At 36.0% G+C, this 18,742-nt stretch overlaps 9 protein-coding genes across 11 annotated transcripts; 8 read left to right on the forward strand and 1 right to left on the reverse strand.

Moving 5' to 3' along the window:
- The first annotated feature begins 3 nt into the window (after positions 1 to 3).
- Positions 4 to 2,570, forward strand: LOC109130034 (ATP-dependent helicase rhp16-like). Its single transcript, XM_087495145.1, has 9 exons — positions 4 to 470; positions 571 to 640; positions 740 to 821; positions 1,005 to 1,241; positions 1,357 to 1,461; positions 1,580 to 1,732; positions 1,827 to 1,915; positions 2,029 to 2,109; positions 2,219 to 2,570. The coding sequence occupies exons 5-9, from the start codon at positions 1,375 to 1,377 to the stop codon at positions 2,289 to 2,291; spliced, it is 483 nt and encodes a 160-aa protein (XP_087351271.1). The 5' UTR covers positions 4 to 470; positions 571 to 640; positions 740 to 821; positions 1,005 to 1,241; positions 1,357 to 1,374; the 3' UTR covers positions 2,292 to 2,570.
- On the forward strand, positions 378 to 1,256 carry LOC147923214 (ATP-dependent helicase rhp16-like). The gene is made up of 4 exons (XM_087495012.1): positions 378 to 502; positions 571 to 640; positions 714 to 821; positions 1,005 to 1,256. The coding sequence occupies exons 1-4, from the start codon at positions 378 to 380 to the stop codon at positions 1,254 to 1,256; spliced, it is 555 nt and encodes a 184-aa protein (XP_087351138.1).
- Positions 2,571 to 2,790: 220 nt separating the features above from the next.
- LOC104754366 (transcription initiation factor TFIID subunit 13-like) lies at positions 2,791 to 4,212 on the forward strand. 3 transcript variants are annotated; one of them, XM_010476541.3, is made up of 6 exons: positions 2,791 to 2,920; positions 3,239 to 3,380; positions 3,495 to 3,532; positions 3,635 to 3,694; positions 3,789 to 3,863; positions 3,966 to 4,212. In XM_010476541.3, exons 2-6 carry the CDS (start codon positions 3,275 to 3,277, stop codon positions 4,068 to 4,070), a joined length of 384 nt encoding a protein of 127 aa, XP_010474843.1. In that variant the 5' UTR covers positions 2,791 to 2,920; positions 3,239 to 3,274; the 3' UTR covers positions 4,071 to 4,212. The 3 variants fall into 3 exon arrangements, with proteins under 3 accessions (XP_010474843.1, XP_010474844.1, XP_010474845.1); XM_010476542.3 differs by having other exon boundaries at positions 2,818 to 3,150; XM_010476543.3 differs by having other exon boundaries at positions 2,823 to 2,920; positions 3,245 to 3,380.
- A 193-nt stretch (positions 4,213 to 4,405) lies between these two features.
- Positions 4,406 to 5,085, reverse strand: LOC104754367 (uncharacterized). Its single transcript, XM_010476544.2, has one exon. It carries the CDS (start codon positions 5,083 to 5,085, stop codon positions 4,537 to 4,539), a length of 549 nt encoding a protein of 182 aa, XP_010474846.1. The 3' UTR covers positions 4,406 to 4,536.
- Positions 5,086 to 7,296: 2,211 nt separating this feature from the next.
- On the forward strand, positions 7,297 to 8,479 carry LOC104754368 (uncharacterized). The gene has a single exon (XM_010476545.2). The coding sequence runs from the start codon at positions 7,528 to 7,530 to the stop codon at positions 8,161 to 8,163; it is 636 nt and encodes a 211-aa protein (XP_010474847.1). The 5' UTR covers positions 7,297 to 7,527; the 3' UTR covers positions 8,164 to 8,479.
- Positions 8,480 to 8,657: 178 nt separating this feature from the next.
- Positions 8,658 to 9,245, forward strand: LOC104759052 (uncharacterized). The gene has a single exon (XM_010482023.2). The coding sequence runs from the start codon at positions 8,658 to 8,660 to the stop codon at positions 9,243 to 9,245; it is 588 nt and encodes a 195-aa protein (XP_010480325.2).
- Positions 9,246 to 11,772: 2,527 nt separating this feature from the next.
- On the forward strand, positions 11,773 to 14,787 carry LOC104754369 (importin subunit alpha-6). The gene is made up of 10 exons (XM_010476546.3): positions 11,773 to 12,174; positions 12,429 to 12,525; positions 12,616 to 12,707; positions 12,815 to 12,946; positions 13,049 to 13,234; positions 13,350 to 13,513; positions 13,602 to 13,680; positions 13,783 to 13,911; positions 14,024 to 14,151; positions 14,246 to 14,787. The coding sequence occupies exons 1-10, from the start codon at positions 11,953 to 11,955 to the stop codon at positions 14,616 to 14,618; spliced, it is 1,602 nt and encodes a 533-aa protein (XP_010474848.1). The 5' UTR covers positions 11,773 to 11,952; the 3' UTR covers positions 14,619 to 14,787.
- Positions 14,788 to 15,357: 570 nt separating this feature from the next.
- On the forward strand, positions 15,358 to 17,311 carry LOC104754370 (uncharacterized). The gene is made up of 2 exons (XM_010476547.3): positions 15,358 to 15,572; positions 15,724 to 17,311. The coding sequence occupies exons 1-2, from the start codon at positions 15,399 to 15,401 to the stop codon at positions 16,291 to 16,293; spliced, it is 744 nt and encodes a 247-aa protein (XP_010474849.1). The 5' UTR covers positions 15,358 to 15,398; the 3' UTR covers positions 16,294 to 17,311.
- On the forward strand, positions 16,609 to 17,311 carry LOC104759053 (uncharacterized). The gene has a single exon (XM_010482024.3). The coding sequence runs from the start codon at positions 16,609 to 16,611 to the stop codon at positions 17,092 to 17,094; it is 486 nt and encodes a 161-aa protein (XP_010480326.1). The 3' UTR covers positions 17,095 to 17,311.
- Positions 17,312 to 18,742: the final 1,431 nt, after the last annotated feature.

Here is an 18,742-nt window from a genome sequence, read left to right on the forward strand (position 1 = left end):
ATTAAGGGAAAGAAAGGTCTTTTATGCTGAGCGAGTGAGTCACGAGTTTTATTTAGTGAGAGACGTAACGAGAGAGAGAGAGAGAGAGAGAGAGAGAGAGATGTTGATTGGGTTGGTGAGTGAGAAAGCTTGAGAGTGATTGTCATCCGGTGAGAGATTTGTAACATTCAGAGCTAAGATCTAGTGGAGTTCCACATTTGCTTTCGTATTTTGCTTTAGTTCTTTCACATCGGTTCAAATATAGATTAGGATTTCACCACCTTTTCCGTGAAATTACCAAAAAAAAAAATCAGAGCATCGATATCAAACCTCTTTCGAGCGGTTTCATTCACTTAATCTCTAGTCTCCGAACCGAGATCGCAACCAATCATGTGTCGATGTTCCTTGGACGCTGGTCTATCAAACTGCTAAAGACAGCTGCTATCTATATTCTCCAAATCGATGAATTCCACGCCGTTGTTGTAGCTAGCGTAAGTTACTTCTGTTCTATCGGTTTGCACTGGTTTCTGCTCCTTGCTTTGCGTAACAGAGTTTTACTATTGAATCTGGCATGTACATTTGATTTTGCAGGTATGTTCAGGCTGGGACATTGATGAATAACTATGCAAATATATTTGGTCTTCTTACACGTCTGAGACAAGTGAGTGGCATTTATGGTTTTGTTGTTTCAGTTTACCAGCCAGTTCATGTTTTGGATGATATAAAATATGTAGATTTGTGATGAATTTTTTTGTTCTAGTGGCGCTAACACCAACTTGCTTGATGAGAACAAAAATGAGCTAGAATGCGGTGTTTGCCATGACCCAGCCAAGGACTACTTTGTAAGTGTTCCAAGTCGATATATTATTGTTGCTCTTTCATAATATCTTGACTCTGGTTTCTCAGTAACTGTATCTTCTGGAAACAGCTGCTATCGTTTTCCACTTTTGTTAAAGAATCATCAGATTACTATTGTTGGACCTAACTTGTTCGGTTAATATGTCTTTGGTTCTTTTACTTTGAAGGTGACTTCTTGTGCACATGTGTTCTGTAAATCTTTTTTGCTTGGTTCATCTACGTTCCTGGGAAAAGTCACCTGCCCGACATGCTCAAAACTAGTGAGTGTGGATGTTGATTGCACACCCAAAGCTGACACAGAACATCAGGCAAGCAAGACAAATCTTAAAGGATTTAGAGCCTCTAGCATTTTAAATCGGATAAACCTCAAGTGTTTTCAGACAAGTACAAAGATTAAGGCTTTGGTATGTGCTCTTTAAGATCTCTAATCTCCGTCTCTCCCATGGATAGTACCGTTTAAAGTTTATTTGGAGATTGGGGCCTTTTTATGGTGATCATAATATATATATATGTATGCAGAGAGAAGAAATCAGGTTCATGGTTGAAAGAGATGGGTCTGCCAAAGCAATAGTTTTCAGCCAGTTCACATCATTCTTGGACCTGATAAGTTACGCCCTGGGGAAGGTAATCTCAAGCGCAACCAACTACAACTTGCTATTACTATATGCTCCTTTAACATTTTCTTTTAATTTTTAATGAGACATTGAGTAAAAAAAATTTGGACTCATTGTATACAAAACAGTCTGGGGTTAGCTATGTTAAAGTGGTGGGAGGCATGTCCAGGGCAGCTAGAGATACTGCAGTCAATAAATTTAAAGAAGACAAAAACTGCAGAGTTTTCTTAACGGGATTGAAAACTGGAGGGGTTGCTCTAAATCTAACAGCCGCTTCGCATGTAAGTGTTGTAGGCTAACAACTTATAACAGTTGCTATTAAAGCATGTGTGTTATTATTATTCACATTCGGGTGTTTGTGGTAAAATTGTGTAGGTGTTCATGATGGACCCGTGGTGGAACCCAGCTGCTGAGAGGCAAGCACAGGACAGGATACATAGGATCGGACAGTACAAGCCTATCAGGTTATACTTAAGTTCTCCTTCAATATCTCTTCTATATAATTGTTTGGCCGGGAAGAAAGAAGAAGAATTGGTTTGGATACATATATGTTTTGATTTGTGAAAAGTTTTAACAGGGTCGTAAGATTCATAATGGAGAAAACAGTGGAGGAAAGGATACTGACGCTTCAAAGGAAGAAAGAAGAATTGTTTGAAAGGTTATTAAACGAACGAATCTCAAATTTGCTGGTTTCTTGTTAATGTTAACCGTAAGAAGCTATTTTTGAAAAAATAATTTATGAAGACATATTATTTGCTCTGTTACAGTACGGTGGGTGACTCTGATGAAAACGCTGTACCAAATCTGACTGAAGAGGATATCATGTCACTGTTCGCATAACGAAATCGTGTATTAGAACATGACGCTTTCTTTTGTATAGGCAAAAAAAAAGAAGTTCACAAGATTAAGGTTCAATGTTCTTGGTCAAATTTTTTAAGAACAAGACACTCCGGCCTAACATGTATTTTTAGTGCTTCTTAATGGGATAGAAATTTGTATTCTTCCACGCAGTTTGTAAACGTCAGAGCTCTTCTTTGTTTCGGTGTTTTAACCAAAATTGGGCCGAATGTTTGTATAGACTGATACTAATCGGATCTCAAAACTCCTCCTTGTCGAAAATTATATTGAATTGGGCGAATGTTTGTATAGAATGAACTAGCTGTTTGAATTGAGCCATTGTACCGTTATCGTGATAAGTTTTATTAATTATACATGCCGGTCAATTAGTGAATATTAATATTCATCGTTTAGAATATGGGCTGGATTAATTATATGAATGGGCCTAATTATTAATAAGCCCAAACGCTTCGTATAGGAAAAAAATGAGTGCTCCGTATATATTATAAATAAATAATGGAATCTGCTTACTAGAGGAGAGAGAGAGAGAGAGAGAGAGAGAGAGAGATCACTCTCCCCGTTTCTTCGATTTCATCTTCATCGCCGATTTTGCAAACGTCGATCCATCTCCGGTGAGCTCTCTGCTCTCTTCTCTCACTTTTACCCTTTTCAATTTTCATTCCGTAATCAATATTTGGTTTGGATAAAAAAACCTTGTAACTTGTTCGATTTCACTCCGTTGGCTGTTTTACGGTACCGGAATACAACTTTCTGGGAACTCTCTCTGGTTTTGATTTCGTATAATTCGGAGTTTTATTTTCTAGGCTCCGAATTTTTAGAGTGTTCCCCTGAACTCTCTAGGGTTAGTGATAATTAGTATTCGACTCAATTGAATTTTCTCGGGGGTTAATGAGATTTTCACTAATTTTTCTGTTATTACTGCTCTCAAGGTTTAGATTGGTTCTTACCGGAAGAAGAAGAAGAAGATGAGTAACACACCAGCAACGGCGGCGGCGGCGTCATCATCTAAATCCAAAGCTGCGGGAACTTCTCAGCCACAGGAAAAACGCAAAACCCTCTTTCAGAAAGAATGTAATGTGATTTTTCTTAAACACACTCTTTAGCTAAGAAGAACCCATAGATATATATTCTTCGCTTTGTGTGTTTCTGCTCACTTTGGGTTTTGCTTTGATATGATTTTTTCAGTGCAGCATATGATGTATGGATTTGGCGATGAGCAAAACGTAAGGCTACTACTACATAGATAGATGCCAAGAAGTAATAAGTAAGAGGTTATGACTGTTCTGAAGCCTAAAACTAATCTAAACTTCCTCTGTCTTCTTTAGCCACTTCCAGAGACTGTGGCGCTTGTAGAAGACATTGTTGTGGAGTATGTCACAGATTTGGTAGTGAACTTTTTTCTTTTCTGTTATGATGATCCATGTTTTACATTACAAGCAGATAGAAAAAAAACTAACTAGTGATGTTTTAATATGTCAGACACATAAGGCTCAAGAGATTGGTTCAAAGCGAGGTAGACTTCTTGTTGATGACTTCTTGTATCTTATCCGCAAGGTAAGTCTTTGTAAAAGTATACAAATCAAAGACTGAGACGGGTTATGTGGTTTTGTATTCTATATATATAATGATTTGTGTCCTTGACCCTGTTGTATGCAGGATTTGCCAAAACTGAACCGGTGTAGAGAACTGTTGGCGATGCAAGAAGAGCTCAAACAAGCTCGTAAAGCTTTTGATGTCGACGAAAAGGAGCTAGTTGATTGATCTTTCTCACTCACAAGTCACAAGTAAGCTTGTTTGTAGGTGACCTTTTGGAGTTAAAAAGATCTTAGTGATTAGTATTTGAATCTCAAGACTGTAAAAAACAAGTGGAATTGAAATTTAGATACATTTCATTTTTTACTAATTGAGCGAGTATTTTTACATGAAACAACAAACCCTTGAGGCTTAGAATGGTGTAGCAACTCAGGCTTCCTATAATAAACGCCAATGAAGTCATAAAGCCCGATGTAACAGTGAGTGAACCCAGTAATTTTATGTGCCACTCTTTTCAGAATTTGTGAAAAAGTTTAGGAAAGGTCTCTCTATCCACATTCTAGATCAAACGACAAATCATTTTTATTTGTTCATAGGCCAAAATTATATTATAGGATTGATTGTAAAATTGTGGGTTACATATTGATAACGAACAAAAAAATTGAAGTAACACTTGAGACGCTTTTGACCATCATCATACAAGGTCGTTGTGTTCTTTGTATTGCAAATACGAGATTTGCCTCTGCAACTTCATCTGTTCATAGAAGTTAGCAATGAACTCATCTGCTCTCACATCAACACCCTTCTCTTCTTCCTCCTCCTCTTGATGATCCTCAGCCGCAGGGTCACATTTCTCATGGCAAGAATCATCGTAGTAGCCGTATGATCTAGCATCATCCGTATCATTTTGACGGTCCAATTCGAAGTCGTAGTCAAAATCAACGGGAGGAGCAATGCAAGGTAAGAGGAACCTCATGGATGCAGGACGATGCATCTTAACGTTAAAGATTGGCGTCTCGTCGAAAGAGAGCTGTTTCTCGCCGTAACGAGAGATATAACTGTCGTTGTTAACGCTGTTATGATGAGCTAGCGCTTTGAGATGCTTGGAGAACAAGTTACGGAGCTCAAACATGTGCCATCTCTTGAAGATTCCACCTTTTCTTCCCCATAGAAGAGCCATTCTCACAATACTCCGAGCTCTCTGTGTTGCTACTGATCTGCTTTTCTTCTTTGATTCCCCCATGGATTTGTTTTATCAAGATCTGACTTCACTTGTTGATTGTTGTGTGTTTTTTGTTTGCTGCTTTGGTTCTTCATGTGATGAATGAATGAGGCTGTTGACAGTTCTGTGTGTTTTGTATATATACAGAAGTAAGCAGCTTTTTGCAGTTTGGTTGACGCGGAAATAGAGATTGACGTATAAGTTATTCAATAAATTAAGTTCGTTTAAGGATCAAATTAAACGTTATTTTCATATTAAACTGGATGAGTGGATTCTATACGTGGGCTGTACGCGGGCAAGATCTGAGCTGTTTAGCCGTTTTGTTTGTTTCTTAATTTACATTTTTGTATCATTTGATTTGTTTTAATTTTAGTTTTTTCCTCACGAATATAAAATTAATCGTCTTTCACCACATTTACAGAAGGACATTTCAAGTTATAGGAAACTTAGAAGACGAATTAAGTGGAACCAAATTTTGTTTCTACAAAATGTGTTTTTTACTTTCTTTCTCAAACAGATTTTATATTTTAGTGTAGTATATAGAGATAAATGTCAATTAGTTACAACAGTTTTTCTGCAAAATATGAATACCTTTTTTATAAACCTACTCTAATCGTACTCTCTTGTTCTGGTATAAATTTTAACGCGTAGACATATTTTAGTAGACATAAATTCCACTAAATTACAAACAATGTGTTATATATTTTTCCAGACCATGTGCCTTTCTTTCTCAATATTATTATTGTCTACAAATTAACAATGTTATAATTATCACCGTCTTAAATAGTCAAAACTTACATAATTTTAGTAATTTAAAGGTTATTGGAAAGTAAGCGACTAGTTAGAAATAAAATAAGGAGGAAATCACATGACAACAAAAATTGTATGAATCTTATAAACTTCAATGCACTAAGAAAACAACTTCATCGTTGTTTGTCTACGTAGGTAAAATTATGATCTGGTCAGATACTTAATTATGAAGTTCAAACCATTATTAACGAACAAAAGTTAGATGATTGGACTTGATTAATAATAATGGTACAAAAGTATAATAGAGATTTACGTACGTACAATGGAAACTTCGTTGTAATCAAATAATAATTGTAGAAATAATCAGAGAGACAATTGTATATAATAAGCTTAAGAGAGAAGCTCTGGTTTGATTGGTTTAGTTTCGCTCTGCCGTTGAATAATGTCCTTACGGCTGTCTCGTTGTTTTATTTGTTTTCCACGCAACCGTGTCCTATCATAGTCATAGATTTTTTTTCTTATTTGGTTTAAAATCATAGATTTTGTTATGTCATGTACTTTTCATTTGGTTTTGCTAAAAATCATTAACATAGAAAATTTTGGGGAAAAACATACAGTACATGGGCATTGAATAGATTCAAATACAGATTTTAATTCGGTTCATACTAAATAAATCCGGTTTGATTTAGTTCAATTCAAACTGTTCACATTTTTGTTATATATCTCTGATCACCGCCTCCAATAAACCAAAATAGATATACAAATTTGTATTGACCAAAACGTTTACAAATGAAACCACATATATGGTCGATGTACATTGCATCTTTTACGTGGTAATACTTACGAACATGTTGGAACGTAGTGCAAAGCATGGAACCATGTTTTGTGGCAGATTATTCGTGCAAGTAACTTAGTTGTTCCTTCCTTTTTAATCAAACTTTCAATCATTCATTCAAGGACGTTTGTCTTTTTTTTCTTAATAATTGCGTCATATATTTCTCAACCAAATTGAGTTATTCTGTTAATTTTATACGTTTATTGGTATAACTATATAGTTAAGCTTTTCAACTTAAACCAAAAACTAAAACAAACCTACCTGTTTATGAGGATAAAACACATACAATATAGTATTGTTGTTTTGAATAATGTCCTTACGGCTGTGCGTTCGTAGTCGCATTCAATTGAAGAGTTAATACAAAACCTTAGCTAGGAATTAATCTGTATTTTATTGATTACGTTGCAACATAATTTTAGTTGACTAAACTTGCCAATTTTGATTAGAACCTTCTTCTTTTTTTTTGTTAGAACCATACATATATATTTTTTGTTTCTTTAATTAAGTTAACTACAGCAATAATTTATAAAATTAGTCAAGTTTTTAGGCTGTTCTTTCTTTTCTTGATTTTATTTGTTCCCATAACGACGGCAGAAAAATCGCACTGTTTTCTAGTTTTCGTTATAAAGTTTCTACTTCCCTTAAACCCCCTTGCCAATTTGACATCTTATTATTCAACCTCTATACTTCACAAAACCATCATTTACACCCACACTATACACAACACATAAATAGAAGATCCGTTGCACACAAACTAAAGCTCCTCCTCCTCGGAATCTTTCTTAGAAGAAAAAAAAATAATCTCTCTCCCTGTTCATCCGGGAGAAGATTTTTTGTTTTCTTCATCTTTCTGATATTTTGGTTCTATTTTTTTCCTCATGGAAACAAAATATCAGAATGATGATGATAAGGTTTTAACACAAAAGCAGAATGGTGATATACAATTAGAGATAGAGCAAATAAACAAGACTCCGACCATGAAGACGAAAAAGTTATCACGTGGGATGCACATGTTCTCCGTCGTCATGTACATGCTCCGTCGTCGCCGGAGGAGAAAGACCTTCAACACCAGGTTTTGGCGTCGAATTGTCGAGTCCGTACGTAAAGTCCGTTCCGAAATCACGATAATGCCGTCGTCCAATTTCATTAATACGATCGTTCTCCCTCCGGCTCCTCCTCCTCTTCCGGCCTGCACGGAGACGGGAGAAGAAGACGGTGTTGGTGTTGATGAATCCGGGGACCGTTTATCGGAGGCTGTCGAGGTTTTCACGGCGGCTTCTTCTTCGTCATCATCAGGAATCTCGGGATATGGATCAGCCATGTCCTTACGTGAGTTGGACTATCCTTATGATGATGATATTGACGAGGAAGATGAATGTTATAGTGATGTGGAAGGAGGAGATGATATGATAGATGAGAAAGCTGAGGAGTTCATCGTGAGGTTCTATGAGCAAATGAAGATGCAAAATCAGGTTTACACTGATCGTTGCAAAGCCAAGGGGATAATGAACTGATGATCTAGTTATGGTCTTATCGTATATGATTTTACGTCATCATCATGCATGGAGATGGGTTTACGTACGTGAGAATATGGATTGATTAATTTGGTCAGACGAAGGATCAATCTTCAGGTTTTTCTTGGTCGGTTTTGTTTTTTGGTATTACTATGATTTAATGAAATTCCTATAATTTTTTATTCATTTTTGTTTTGTAATTTGTGAATTGTGATTGTATTTCAATTAATGAAAAATAGGAAATGAAATAAATGTATGTGTGTTTGTGAGGGATATGAAATTTTGTGCTATATATTAATTAAAGTCTCAGTCAAAATACTATTATTTTCTGTGTGTTAAAATAAGCTCATATATCGAAACTTGGTAATATTATCAGCACATTTGACCCATACACTGAATTGAATTCTTTTTGAAAATTGAAGAATTTGATTTTTCCAGCCATATATACCGATGAACATGGACGAATAGAGATAAGTGAAATATCATAGCGAGTGATGGTAACGATTACACATTTTATTCCATTTAGTGAAAAACTCATAGAAACTACAGTGACAAATGAAGTTTCCGTAGCCAAGAATTGGATCTTCGCCATACGATTAGCCTACCAAGAGGAACCAACGGTGATGATCTCTCTGAACTCCAAGACCAATCCTCAAGATGATGCAAAAACCTCGACTCTTCAACTATGCATCAAAACCAAATGCCTCATTCTCCAACTACTTCATATGAATCAAAACACCAACCTCGGCGAATGCATTAGTGATCTATTTCTCGATGCGAGATTTGTTTCTATAGGAATAGGTATTGCCGAAACGGTCACTAAGCTCGGCTGGCAAAATAGAGTTGTTAAGAAAGTTGATGTTCGTGATTTGGTGAAGGTAAATTTTCCTTTTAGTTATGGTGAGAGATCAAGGCTTAGCTTGAAGGGTATGGCTTATGACTTGTTGGGATTTGGTTCGTGGAAACCGAAGAGGAAGATTTGTCCGACAGAGTTGGCTAATGAAGTTCTTGATGAAGAGGTGATTAAGTTCTTGTCCATCGACGCTTATGTTTGTTATGAAATTGGGTGTAAGATGCTTTAGAAAATGATTAAATATGTGGAAGAGCAATCTTGTGGTCTATTTATATTCTTTTGTTATTTGCTACTGTATTATTTATATCATTTAAGACAAGAGACAAATACCAAGGAAGGATTGCATATTTGAGTCCTAATTATTCTTCTTGAGCTAAAGAAACTTTGCTAAGCCGGCTCGGAATATCGGATTTGACGTTACCGGTTCTTACCTTGCGACTTCCAAACGGGAGGCCGTTGGCTGTACCGGACAATGCTCTAAAGGCAATAACTCTTCCAAACTGATATTTCCCATTCGAATCGTTCGATTTCTCCTCCACTTTTTCCTCATGATCATAACTATCCTTGTTCCATTCCCGGTTATCTCCGGTTTTCATTGCTGCCTAAGTTTTATGTAGATAACAAGAGGAAAAAGCTGTTTTTTTTTTCTTTTTCTTTTCATGTATACACAAGAAGATGGAGAAGGCAACACTGGCCAAATATTTATATGTGTACAAAGTAAGAAATGGGGTGAAGATTAGATTTACCAAAGGACAAGTAATGTGAAGCTTTAGTTTGAAGAAACTAATCCTGATCGGTGATAAACAACTTTTGTCATTTTTTCTTTTTGTTTTTTCGTACACTTCAAGTTTAACCTTTCACCTTTCGATTATATATATATATATATATATATATATATATATATTTATTTTTTTTTTTTTTCTTCTTCTCAAATTTCTTCATTATGAGATCGGTGAACATCATTTTAGAAGAGTTACACACACTCAATGTCAAAGACGAATTTTTTGTAAATTATACTATAAATTTAAAATTGCAATCCAGCCTAATATGAATGTTTGTTGGCCATGTATTATTTATATCTTTATGCCTTCACGCCACACAGATTTTGGGTTGAAAGAGGAGTTGTAACTCACTGATCATACAAATACGTAAAGGACTATCAATATTTAACACCATGAAAAAGAAAGAAGGAGCATTGCTTGACATCGAAACATTCTCTTAAAATGGAATCCCCTATATATTAAAAGAGAAACATTCTTCAAGAAAAGCTGATGTGTCGTCGCTAGAGAACTCTGCACCCAATTTATTACTCCCTCTGTCTCACAAACATTGATGTTTTGAAATATTTTTTTGTCTCACAAAGATTGATGTTTTGTAAACTTCAAGAAGTAATCATTGAAAATATTTAAATTTTTGAATTGTTATAGGTTTATATTTTCTCTCTCTACCAAAAAGTAATTATAAATTAATTTACAAATTAAAATTAAAATTTTTCTTAATATGTGTGAAAGTGTCAAAACATCAATCTTTGTGAGACAGAGGGAGTATTTACCCTTAATATTTTATAATATTACATAAAACTGTCATTGCTATTTAATTTATTTATATACACAATATTTTGTTCCTATAAATTCTAAAATTGGTAAATATTATTTAAATATTAATAAATATATCCCCTATATGTTTTCAAAATTATTTTCAAAACCTATGTATTATAATATAATAAAAAATTAGAACATGAGATGTAAAAAAAAATATTTAAATCATATTTTCAAAAATATAAATAATATTATTTTTTATTGTTTAAAACTTTTTGACAAAAAAATTGAAATTAATTTTGAATAAATATTGGAAAATCTTTAAAAAAACAATTTGATGGCATCTTAATTTTATTTTAACCTATAAAATATTTAAACTTATGCAAATCCTAATTTTCAGTTTTCCATATAGAAAAATTCTAATATATAAGACTAACGTAAAGATTTCGAGAGACTGGGTTTTTATAGATAAAAAAATATTATACCTCTTATGGAGTATGGCTACCGGGATGGGTTTGACCCGCTTAAGAATTTACAAGTTTTATACAATTCTAATTAATCACTAATTCGGTAAACGTTAGATTCGGGTATATTGTTTTGTGAGTCTTAAATTTATGGTAAAACCTTTATTATTTCAAAAATCACAAACTGAATGAAACCAAACTAATATAAGTTTGAACTGTAAATGATTTAATAAATAATTATATCTATAAATGTAACTCTATGTGTATATAATATATTACAAACCTTATAATAAAAATAGTTTTTTGAAATCAATCACGCACGTACGTGCGGGTCCGTACCTAGTTTTCTCTTTAAGTCGTACAACTTTTGCCACTTCAATAGTTCAATTTTCTTTTCAATTGGATTCTCGTTCATTTGTAACTCTACTATAAGTATATCATCATCAATTAACCAAATCATTTCTCACTCGGGGTTACGTAACTTAACACTGTAACTACGTATATTTCTACGGCCTAGTGAGAAAACAACGGGCCGCTATTGGGCTACTTCATTTGATAAAGCCTCTTAGAATTATTAAAAGTCAAAAGAGACAGGTCAGTAAATCCAGTATCATTAATTAAACAAATCCCGCGATACCTTTTGTAGACGTTGTGATTTCAAATTCAAAAAGCTGTGGCAATATCGTGAATAATACTAAAGCCCAGGCCCAACATCGTCTTTTCACCGCCCATTGAACCCGTAGCCTCCACCTCTAGTCCCGGCGTCACTTTTTGTATAAAAGCACTCCCCGAAAACCCTGATTCTCCTCTACTTCTTCCTCTTCCTCTCTGACTCCTGAAAAAAAAAGAAAAATCAAAAAGGCTCGATCGAATCGTTGTTCGTCTATACACTAATTCCTTCAGAATCTAGTTGATTCGATTAAGCTACCATACCATGTCTTATAGACCGAGCGCGAAGACCGAGGTTCGTAGGAACAGGTACAAGGTATCTGTTGACGCCGATGAAGGTCGTCGGAGAAGGGAGGATAACATGGTGGAGATTAGGAAGAACAAGAGAGAGGAGAACTTGCAGAAGAAGAGACGTGAAGGCTTTACTGCTCCCTTGGCGTCACAGCTTGGCCAGGGTTTCTCCTCTTCTCTTCCTACTGAAACCAGAGTATGTTCTTCGTCTTCTACTACTATTTTTTGTTTCTCGTTTTTTTCTGTTGGTTCCGATTCAGATGGTTTTAGATTAGGGATTTGAATCTGATTGCGAACCTAGTTTAAGATCTGATGATGAATTTAAATGAAATTGTAAGCTTCTGATCTAGGTTAATTAGATTAGGACTATCGAATTTGAATTTTGAGGTATAGAGAACCCTAATTTGAGAAACTGAATTGGTTAGAGATGCTTGGTTGTTTCAATTGCAGTTGGAGAACTTACAACAGTTGGTTATCGGAGTAAGCTCGGAAGATAGAGACGCACAACTGGCGGCGACTGCTGGCTTAAGGAGATTGCTTTCAATTGGTTTGTGATTTATAAATCTCTTCTTCTTCAGATGGTTGTTTAGTTCCTTTTGGTTGTTTTTGCTTATTGTGGTTGATTTTGTTTTTGTAGAGCGAAGTCCTCCAATCACTGAAGTTGTTCAATCTGGTGTTGTTCCTCGCCTTGTGCAATTTCTTTCCAGGGATGACTTCACCCAGCTTCAGGTGAGCCTGCTTATTTATTATATATGTGTGGCTTTGTGTGTTTTTTTTAATTCTTGTTAACTTGCTGATTTGATTTTTCTCGTTGCTTCTTCTTTGTTCTATTATAGTTTGAGGCAGCTTGGGCGCTCACCAATATCGCTTCAGGGACGTCTGAGGACACTAAGGTCATTATAGAAAGTGGTGCTGTCCCTTCTTTCATCAAGCTTCTCAGCTCTCCTAGTGAGGAAGTCCGGGAACAGGTATAAGTTTAGCTTTTGATTTTTGTATAAATGTTTTGGCTAAGAAGCTGTTAGATCATATTGTTTGATGACTCTACTTTGCTTTCTTTCTCCTGATTACAGGCTGTTTGGGCATTGGGAAACGTCGCTGGTGACTCACCAATATGCCGTGATCATGTCCTCGGTTGCGATGCCATGATGTCTCTTCTGGCTCAATTCAACGAGCATTCAAAGCTCTCCTTGCTGAGGAATGCTACATGGACATTATCAAATTTCTGCAGAGGGAAGCCGCAACCAGCGATTGAGCAGGTTTCCTTTCATATAACTATCTGCCATATACACACCAATTGGATATGTTTTAAGTCTTCTCTTGCTTTTAAACCGTTTATTGATCTGAGATTGTTTCATTGCATTTGTTGAGCAGACAACACCAGCTTTACCAGTTCTTGAGCGCCTTTTGCATTCAACCGACGAAGAAGTTCTCACAGATGCATCATGGGCTCTCTCATATCTCTCTGATGGTACAAATGAGAAAATACAAACTGTTATCGACTCTGGTGTCATCCCTCGCCTTGTTGTGCTCTTAGCGTAAGTATATTTCTTTTAGCAACCAGTCACATATTCTTGATTCACATATATATCTTAAATCTGATCTTGTCATCTGTGTCTTCTTTAGTCATCCGTCGCCCTCAGTTCTGATTCCAGCTCTCCGTACCATTGGTAATATTGTTACCGGAGATGATATGCAGACTCAGGTACTAATACTATCCCTAATTGTCTTCCTTATTTGTTATACAAAATGTCGCCTATAGGTTTGGTGTTTACTTAGTAAATCATTTCTGTTATCTCCATTACAGGCGGTTATAGACAGTCATGCGCTTCCTGGTCTGTTAAACATATTGAAAAACACATACAAGAAGAGCATCACGAAGGAAACTTGCTGGACTATCTCTAACATTACAGCTGGGAACTCAAGTCAAATTCAAGTGAGTTACTTAACATTAACAACTAACAATGTCGAAAAACCTGGTTCTATTTGTATAAAACCAGAAGCCCTTTTCTCATTTGTATTTAACACTGAAACTTTTTGTTGTGCAGGAAGTGTTTAAAGCAGGCATTATTCAGCCTCTGATTAACTTGCTTCAGAACGGTCAGTTCGAAATTAAAAAAGAAGCTGTCTGGGCAATTTCTAATGCAACTTCTGGTGGCAGTCCTGACCAAATCAAGTAAGAAGAAAAAAAGCACAACAAAGCTCATTTTTTTCTTTCTGGTTAGTTGTAAACGACGATTCATGTAATTTGACTCTGTAATTCGTTGCAGGTTTCTCGTGAGCCAAGGCTGCATTAAACCACTGTGTGATCTCCTGACCTGTCCTGAGCCAAGGGTCGTCACAGTGACTTTGGAAGGTCTAGAGAACATTCTGAAAGTTGGTGAAGCCGACGCAGTTGAAGATAATGTCTATGCGCAGATGATTGATGAGGCAGGAGGTCTGGAGAAGATTGAGAATCTTCAGAGTCACGATAATAATGACATTTACGAGAAAGCTGTGAAAATCCTCGAGTCGTTTTGGGCTGAAGACGACGAGGGTGAAACTGGCGGTGCGGATGCTCCTCAGACTTATCAGCAGTCTTCCGGTTTCCAATTCGGAAACCAGGGTGGTCATGCTCCTATAGGTGGTTTCAACTTTGGTTGAAGGTTTATGTAGTAGAAAGAATCAAAGTTATTTTGAGTTGCTTCTGGACTCACGTGGTCGTTTTGAAATTTGTAGGGTGTTTCATTTCTTTGGTTACGTTTTGAATTTTAAAAGATTGGATATTTTTTTTGTCGCATTTGTGACGGAAATTAAAGTGTTATTATCTTTATTCTATTGTGTTCTTTTATTTTTTTTTGCTCTTCTGCTAAAAAAAGACTTGCAGAAGCCATTGTCTATCTTTCTTATTTACATCACTGTGATAGATTTTAATGCGTGACAGATTTTAATGTTGCGTATTAAATTGCAAATATCGAGTTTGGTGAAGCGTTGTAATGCTATTTTAATAGTCAAAATTGATTTTTTCATAAATGCGTGAGAAGTGATGAAACATAGAGACTTGTCTTTTTTGTTTTCGATAATAATTAGATAGAGAGTCGTTTTACAATTCCAATTAGCATATCACAAATTCACAATTAAATTTATTTGACGCTTTTTATCATTTTTCCCTGAAGCTTAATGCAAAGTTAAAGTACTCCATGGAATTTGCTTTCTGGAATAGAAGAGTAAGATTGACAAATCTACTATCTATTCTAGGGACACCGAGCAGCTTCTAAGCTTTTCTAGTCATTCTAATTTCGCCACGTCACTACCGACGAGACAGGACATTGACACGTGTCAACGCGAGGCTCACACTTTGGAAAACCAAAACGGCTAACTATAAAATAAAATAAAATCGCCACTACAAACTTCCCTAATCAGCTAGAAAACGCATAAAGGTTGATGATGATGCAATCCCGATTAGTAGCGTTTGCTACAGCGGCACGTTCCCGTGTTCGACCAATCGCACAAAGGCGTTTAGCGTTTGGATCTTCAACGTCTGGCCGCACCGCTGATCCAGAGATCCATTCTGGTAACGATGGAGCTGATCCAGCTATTTATCCGAGAGACCCCGAGGTATATATAATTCTTCGATTAAGTTTATCTTTTACTATTATTAATCATTGGTTTAATATGTATCTTTTTTAATAAATTTATAAGTACAGATGATGTTAAAAACTAATTAATCCGGATGTAAAAAATGTTTTGGTGCTTGCTTGTGTTGCAGGGTATGGATGATGTTGCAAACCCTAAGACAGCGGCCGAAGAAATAGTGGACGATACTCCACGACCGAGTCTAGAAGAGCAACCGCTTATACCACCAAAATCACCTCGCGCCACCGCGCACAAGCTAGAGAGTACTCCCGTCGGTCATCCGTCAGAACCCCATAACCAACAGAGACGAAAAAAGACAACCGCCTCTCCACCGTCGCTTGATTCCGTGAGCTGTGCCGGTTTAGACGGTTCGCCGTGGCCTAAAGACGAAGGTGAAGCGGAGGAGCAGAGGCGGAGAGAAGATGAGACAGAGACCGACCAAGAGTATTACAAACACCACAAAGCTTCTCCCTTATCAGAGATTGAATTCGCCGATACACGTAAACCTATAACGCAAGCCACTGATGGAACGGCGTACCCGGCTGGTAAAGACGTGATCGGATGGTTACCGGAGCAGCTTGACACGGCGGAAGAATCTTTGATGAAAGCAACAATGATATTCAAACGCAACGCGGAACGTGGCGATCCTGAAACGTTTCCTCATTCTAGAATCTTAAGGGAAATGAGAGGCGAGTGGTTTTAAACTAAAGAGACAATTATTGTCACAGTTGTCTAAATAAAATTACTTGTTTGAATTAGCTGCATTGAGACATTTTGGGTTCCTTACCAAAGTGAACAAACCCTACCTTTAAGCCCCAAAAACCAAGAGAATCTGTTCGAACATTGTGGACTACAGATATGAGATGGTCCAAAAAAGAGCTTTGTTCTTCAATTCGAAGCTGTAAAAATTTTAAATGGTATCAGATTCCAAAGTTTTAGCTTTTGAAGGTTCTTAAAAAGAAAAGTCAAGTTCTTTAAAAAGCCATGATCTTTCATCTTACTTCTCCTCATCTTGAGAATGGAGTCGTTCCTCTGTTTCATCTCTCTGTTTTTGATATCATCACAATCTGTTGCGTTGAGTATAACAGAGAAACCAGAGATAGAATGTGCAATGTGTTTAGAATGCGAGAATCCATGTGATCAGCCACCTCCTCCGTTGCCCTCACCCCCACCGCCTCCGCCACTAGAATTTCTCTGTCCCCCGCCGCTTCCTCCACCTCCACCGCCGGTAGAGATTTTCTGTCCGCCGCCGCCTTCTCCACCACCTCCATCTCCTTCCCCGCCCCCGCCTTCTCCTCCACCTCCTCCTTCACCGCCACCACCATGTAATCACTGCCCGTTACCGCTTCCACCGCCGTTGCCGCCAGTTTGCAATGAATGCGTTCCTAACAAGCCTAGACCACCGATCATTATCACCGCCGCAGCAGCTATGCCAGAGATCTCTGCTTCCATCAGCTTAATGATTGCTCTATTCGCCTTTCTAGTTTCCTCTCTAATTCAATAATCTTTGTAGCGATCTTTTAATTCTATTCGTTGTCTCTCTTCGTTAGTAATTCTTACACTCATCATAAAGGAATTTAATTTCTGATATAACCAAAATTTAGCAGGATGTTAAACTTTTTAGTTTTCAGTATGTCTTTTGATCTCTAAGATTCGATGTTTCAAACGCATATATCATGCATGTGTGTTTGCATTTACAATAAAAGTCAACTCTTTACAAATTTTCTCTTTTAGAAATATTCTCTTTTCTCTTTTAGAATTATTCTCTTTTAGAATTATCCTCTCTGTTTCAAAATATAGGCTGTTTTAATGAAAACATGCATATTAAAAAATAGTTACTTTTAAAGAGTTTAACCAATCATAAATAAGTCTGCATAATATAAATATAAATTTAATCTAAAAGTTGCATAGAAAGTTGGAAATATCTTATACTCCCTCTGTTTCATAATAAGTGTCATTTTGACACTTTACACACAAATTAAGAAAACATATTTAAATATCTCTTATACCCTTAAAATTGATATTGACTCTTGATATTTTTCAATGAATATGAGGTTAAAGTTGGAAATTTATGCTTAATATTACATTGAAAATCTAAAATGACACTTAATTTGAAACAAAAAAATCAGGCCAAAATGACACTCTTTGTGAAACAGAGGGAGTATTATTAAATAAAAATATTTTTTTAAACATTCTTTATTAAGGGAACGGAGGGAGTAAAAAAAAAAAAAAAGTCAAAGAAGAATTATCTTTAATTAATGTTTGCAAATATTTTCTTGTCGCTAAGTAGTGTACATAGCATATTAAGTAAGTCGGATAAATATTATCGTTGTGCCATCACTTTGAGTTTTTTACTGTCTTAATCGTTTTTAAAAGTGCAAGTTACTTTAATTTGACAAATTGTAAGGAAAAACGCAAATATACAAGAAAATAACGAAATTTCAATGCTATGAGTATTTACTTTGATTTGACAAATTAAATGAAAAAACGACAAAGACAGTTGTACGAACTTGTAACCTAGTGGATATCAATGAGATAGATATGGGGTTAAATTGTAGACATCATTTATGAACTTGTTGAAGCCAATGTCGACTATCAGAAAATGTAAACATTGTTATACATAGTATCTTACTCTATAAATTTGTTTCCTAGTTACTGTAGTTAACATGCAATATCGTCGTATATGTTAGGAAAAATCAGATTTTGAATTACGAAAACAATTTATAACCATGCATTTTTTACATTGAAGAAACAAAAAAAAGGGGTACGGACGATTACTATTGATTTCAAAATACTTAGTAATTAATTGTATTGGATTTGAGTTAAAGACATATGACAGACAGATGATTAATGGACCGGGTTAATTACAGCTGGAAAAGTGACAGATAAACCGAAAAAGTAAAAGAAGAAAGTGACGAAAAAGAAGACGCGAGGTTCTCTCATCATCGTTCATTCATACCATAGTGCACGTACGTACGTGTTAGATTCTTGTCTTTTGAAGCAGCAAAATAAAAGATTCGAAATGGTCAAGTGTGGTGTGACTGTGTCAGTCTTTACCAACGCCGTATTAAATGGTCTGGTTCTAGTAGTTTACTCATCTCTCGCGGGACCTCATTCCCAAGGCAAGAGAATCGTCATTAGTTCATTTTAAT

Source organism: Camelina sativa, chromosome 17 (assembly GCF_030686135.1).
Source record: "Camelina sativa cultivar CO46 ecotype springtype chromosome 17, ASM3068613v1".
Taxonomy (NCBI): domain Eukaryota; kingdom Viridiplantae; phylum Streptophyta; class Magnoliopsida; order Brassicales; family Brassicaceae; genus Camelina; species Camelina sativa.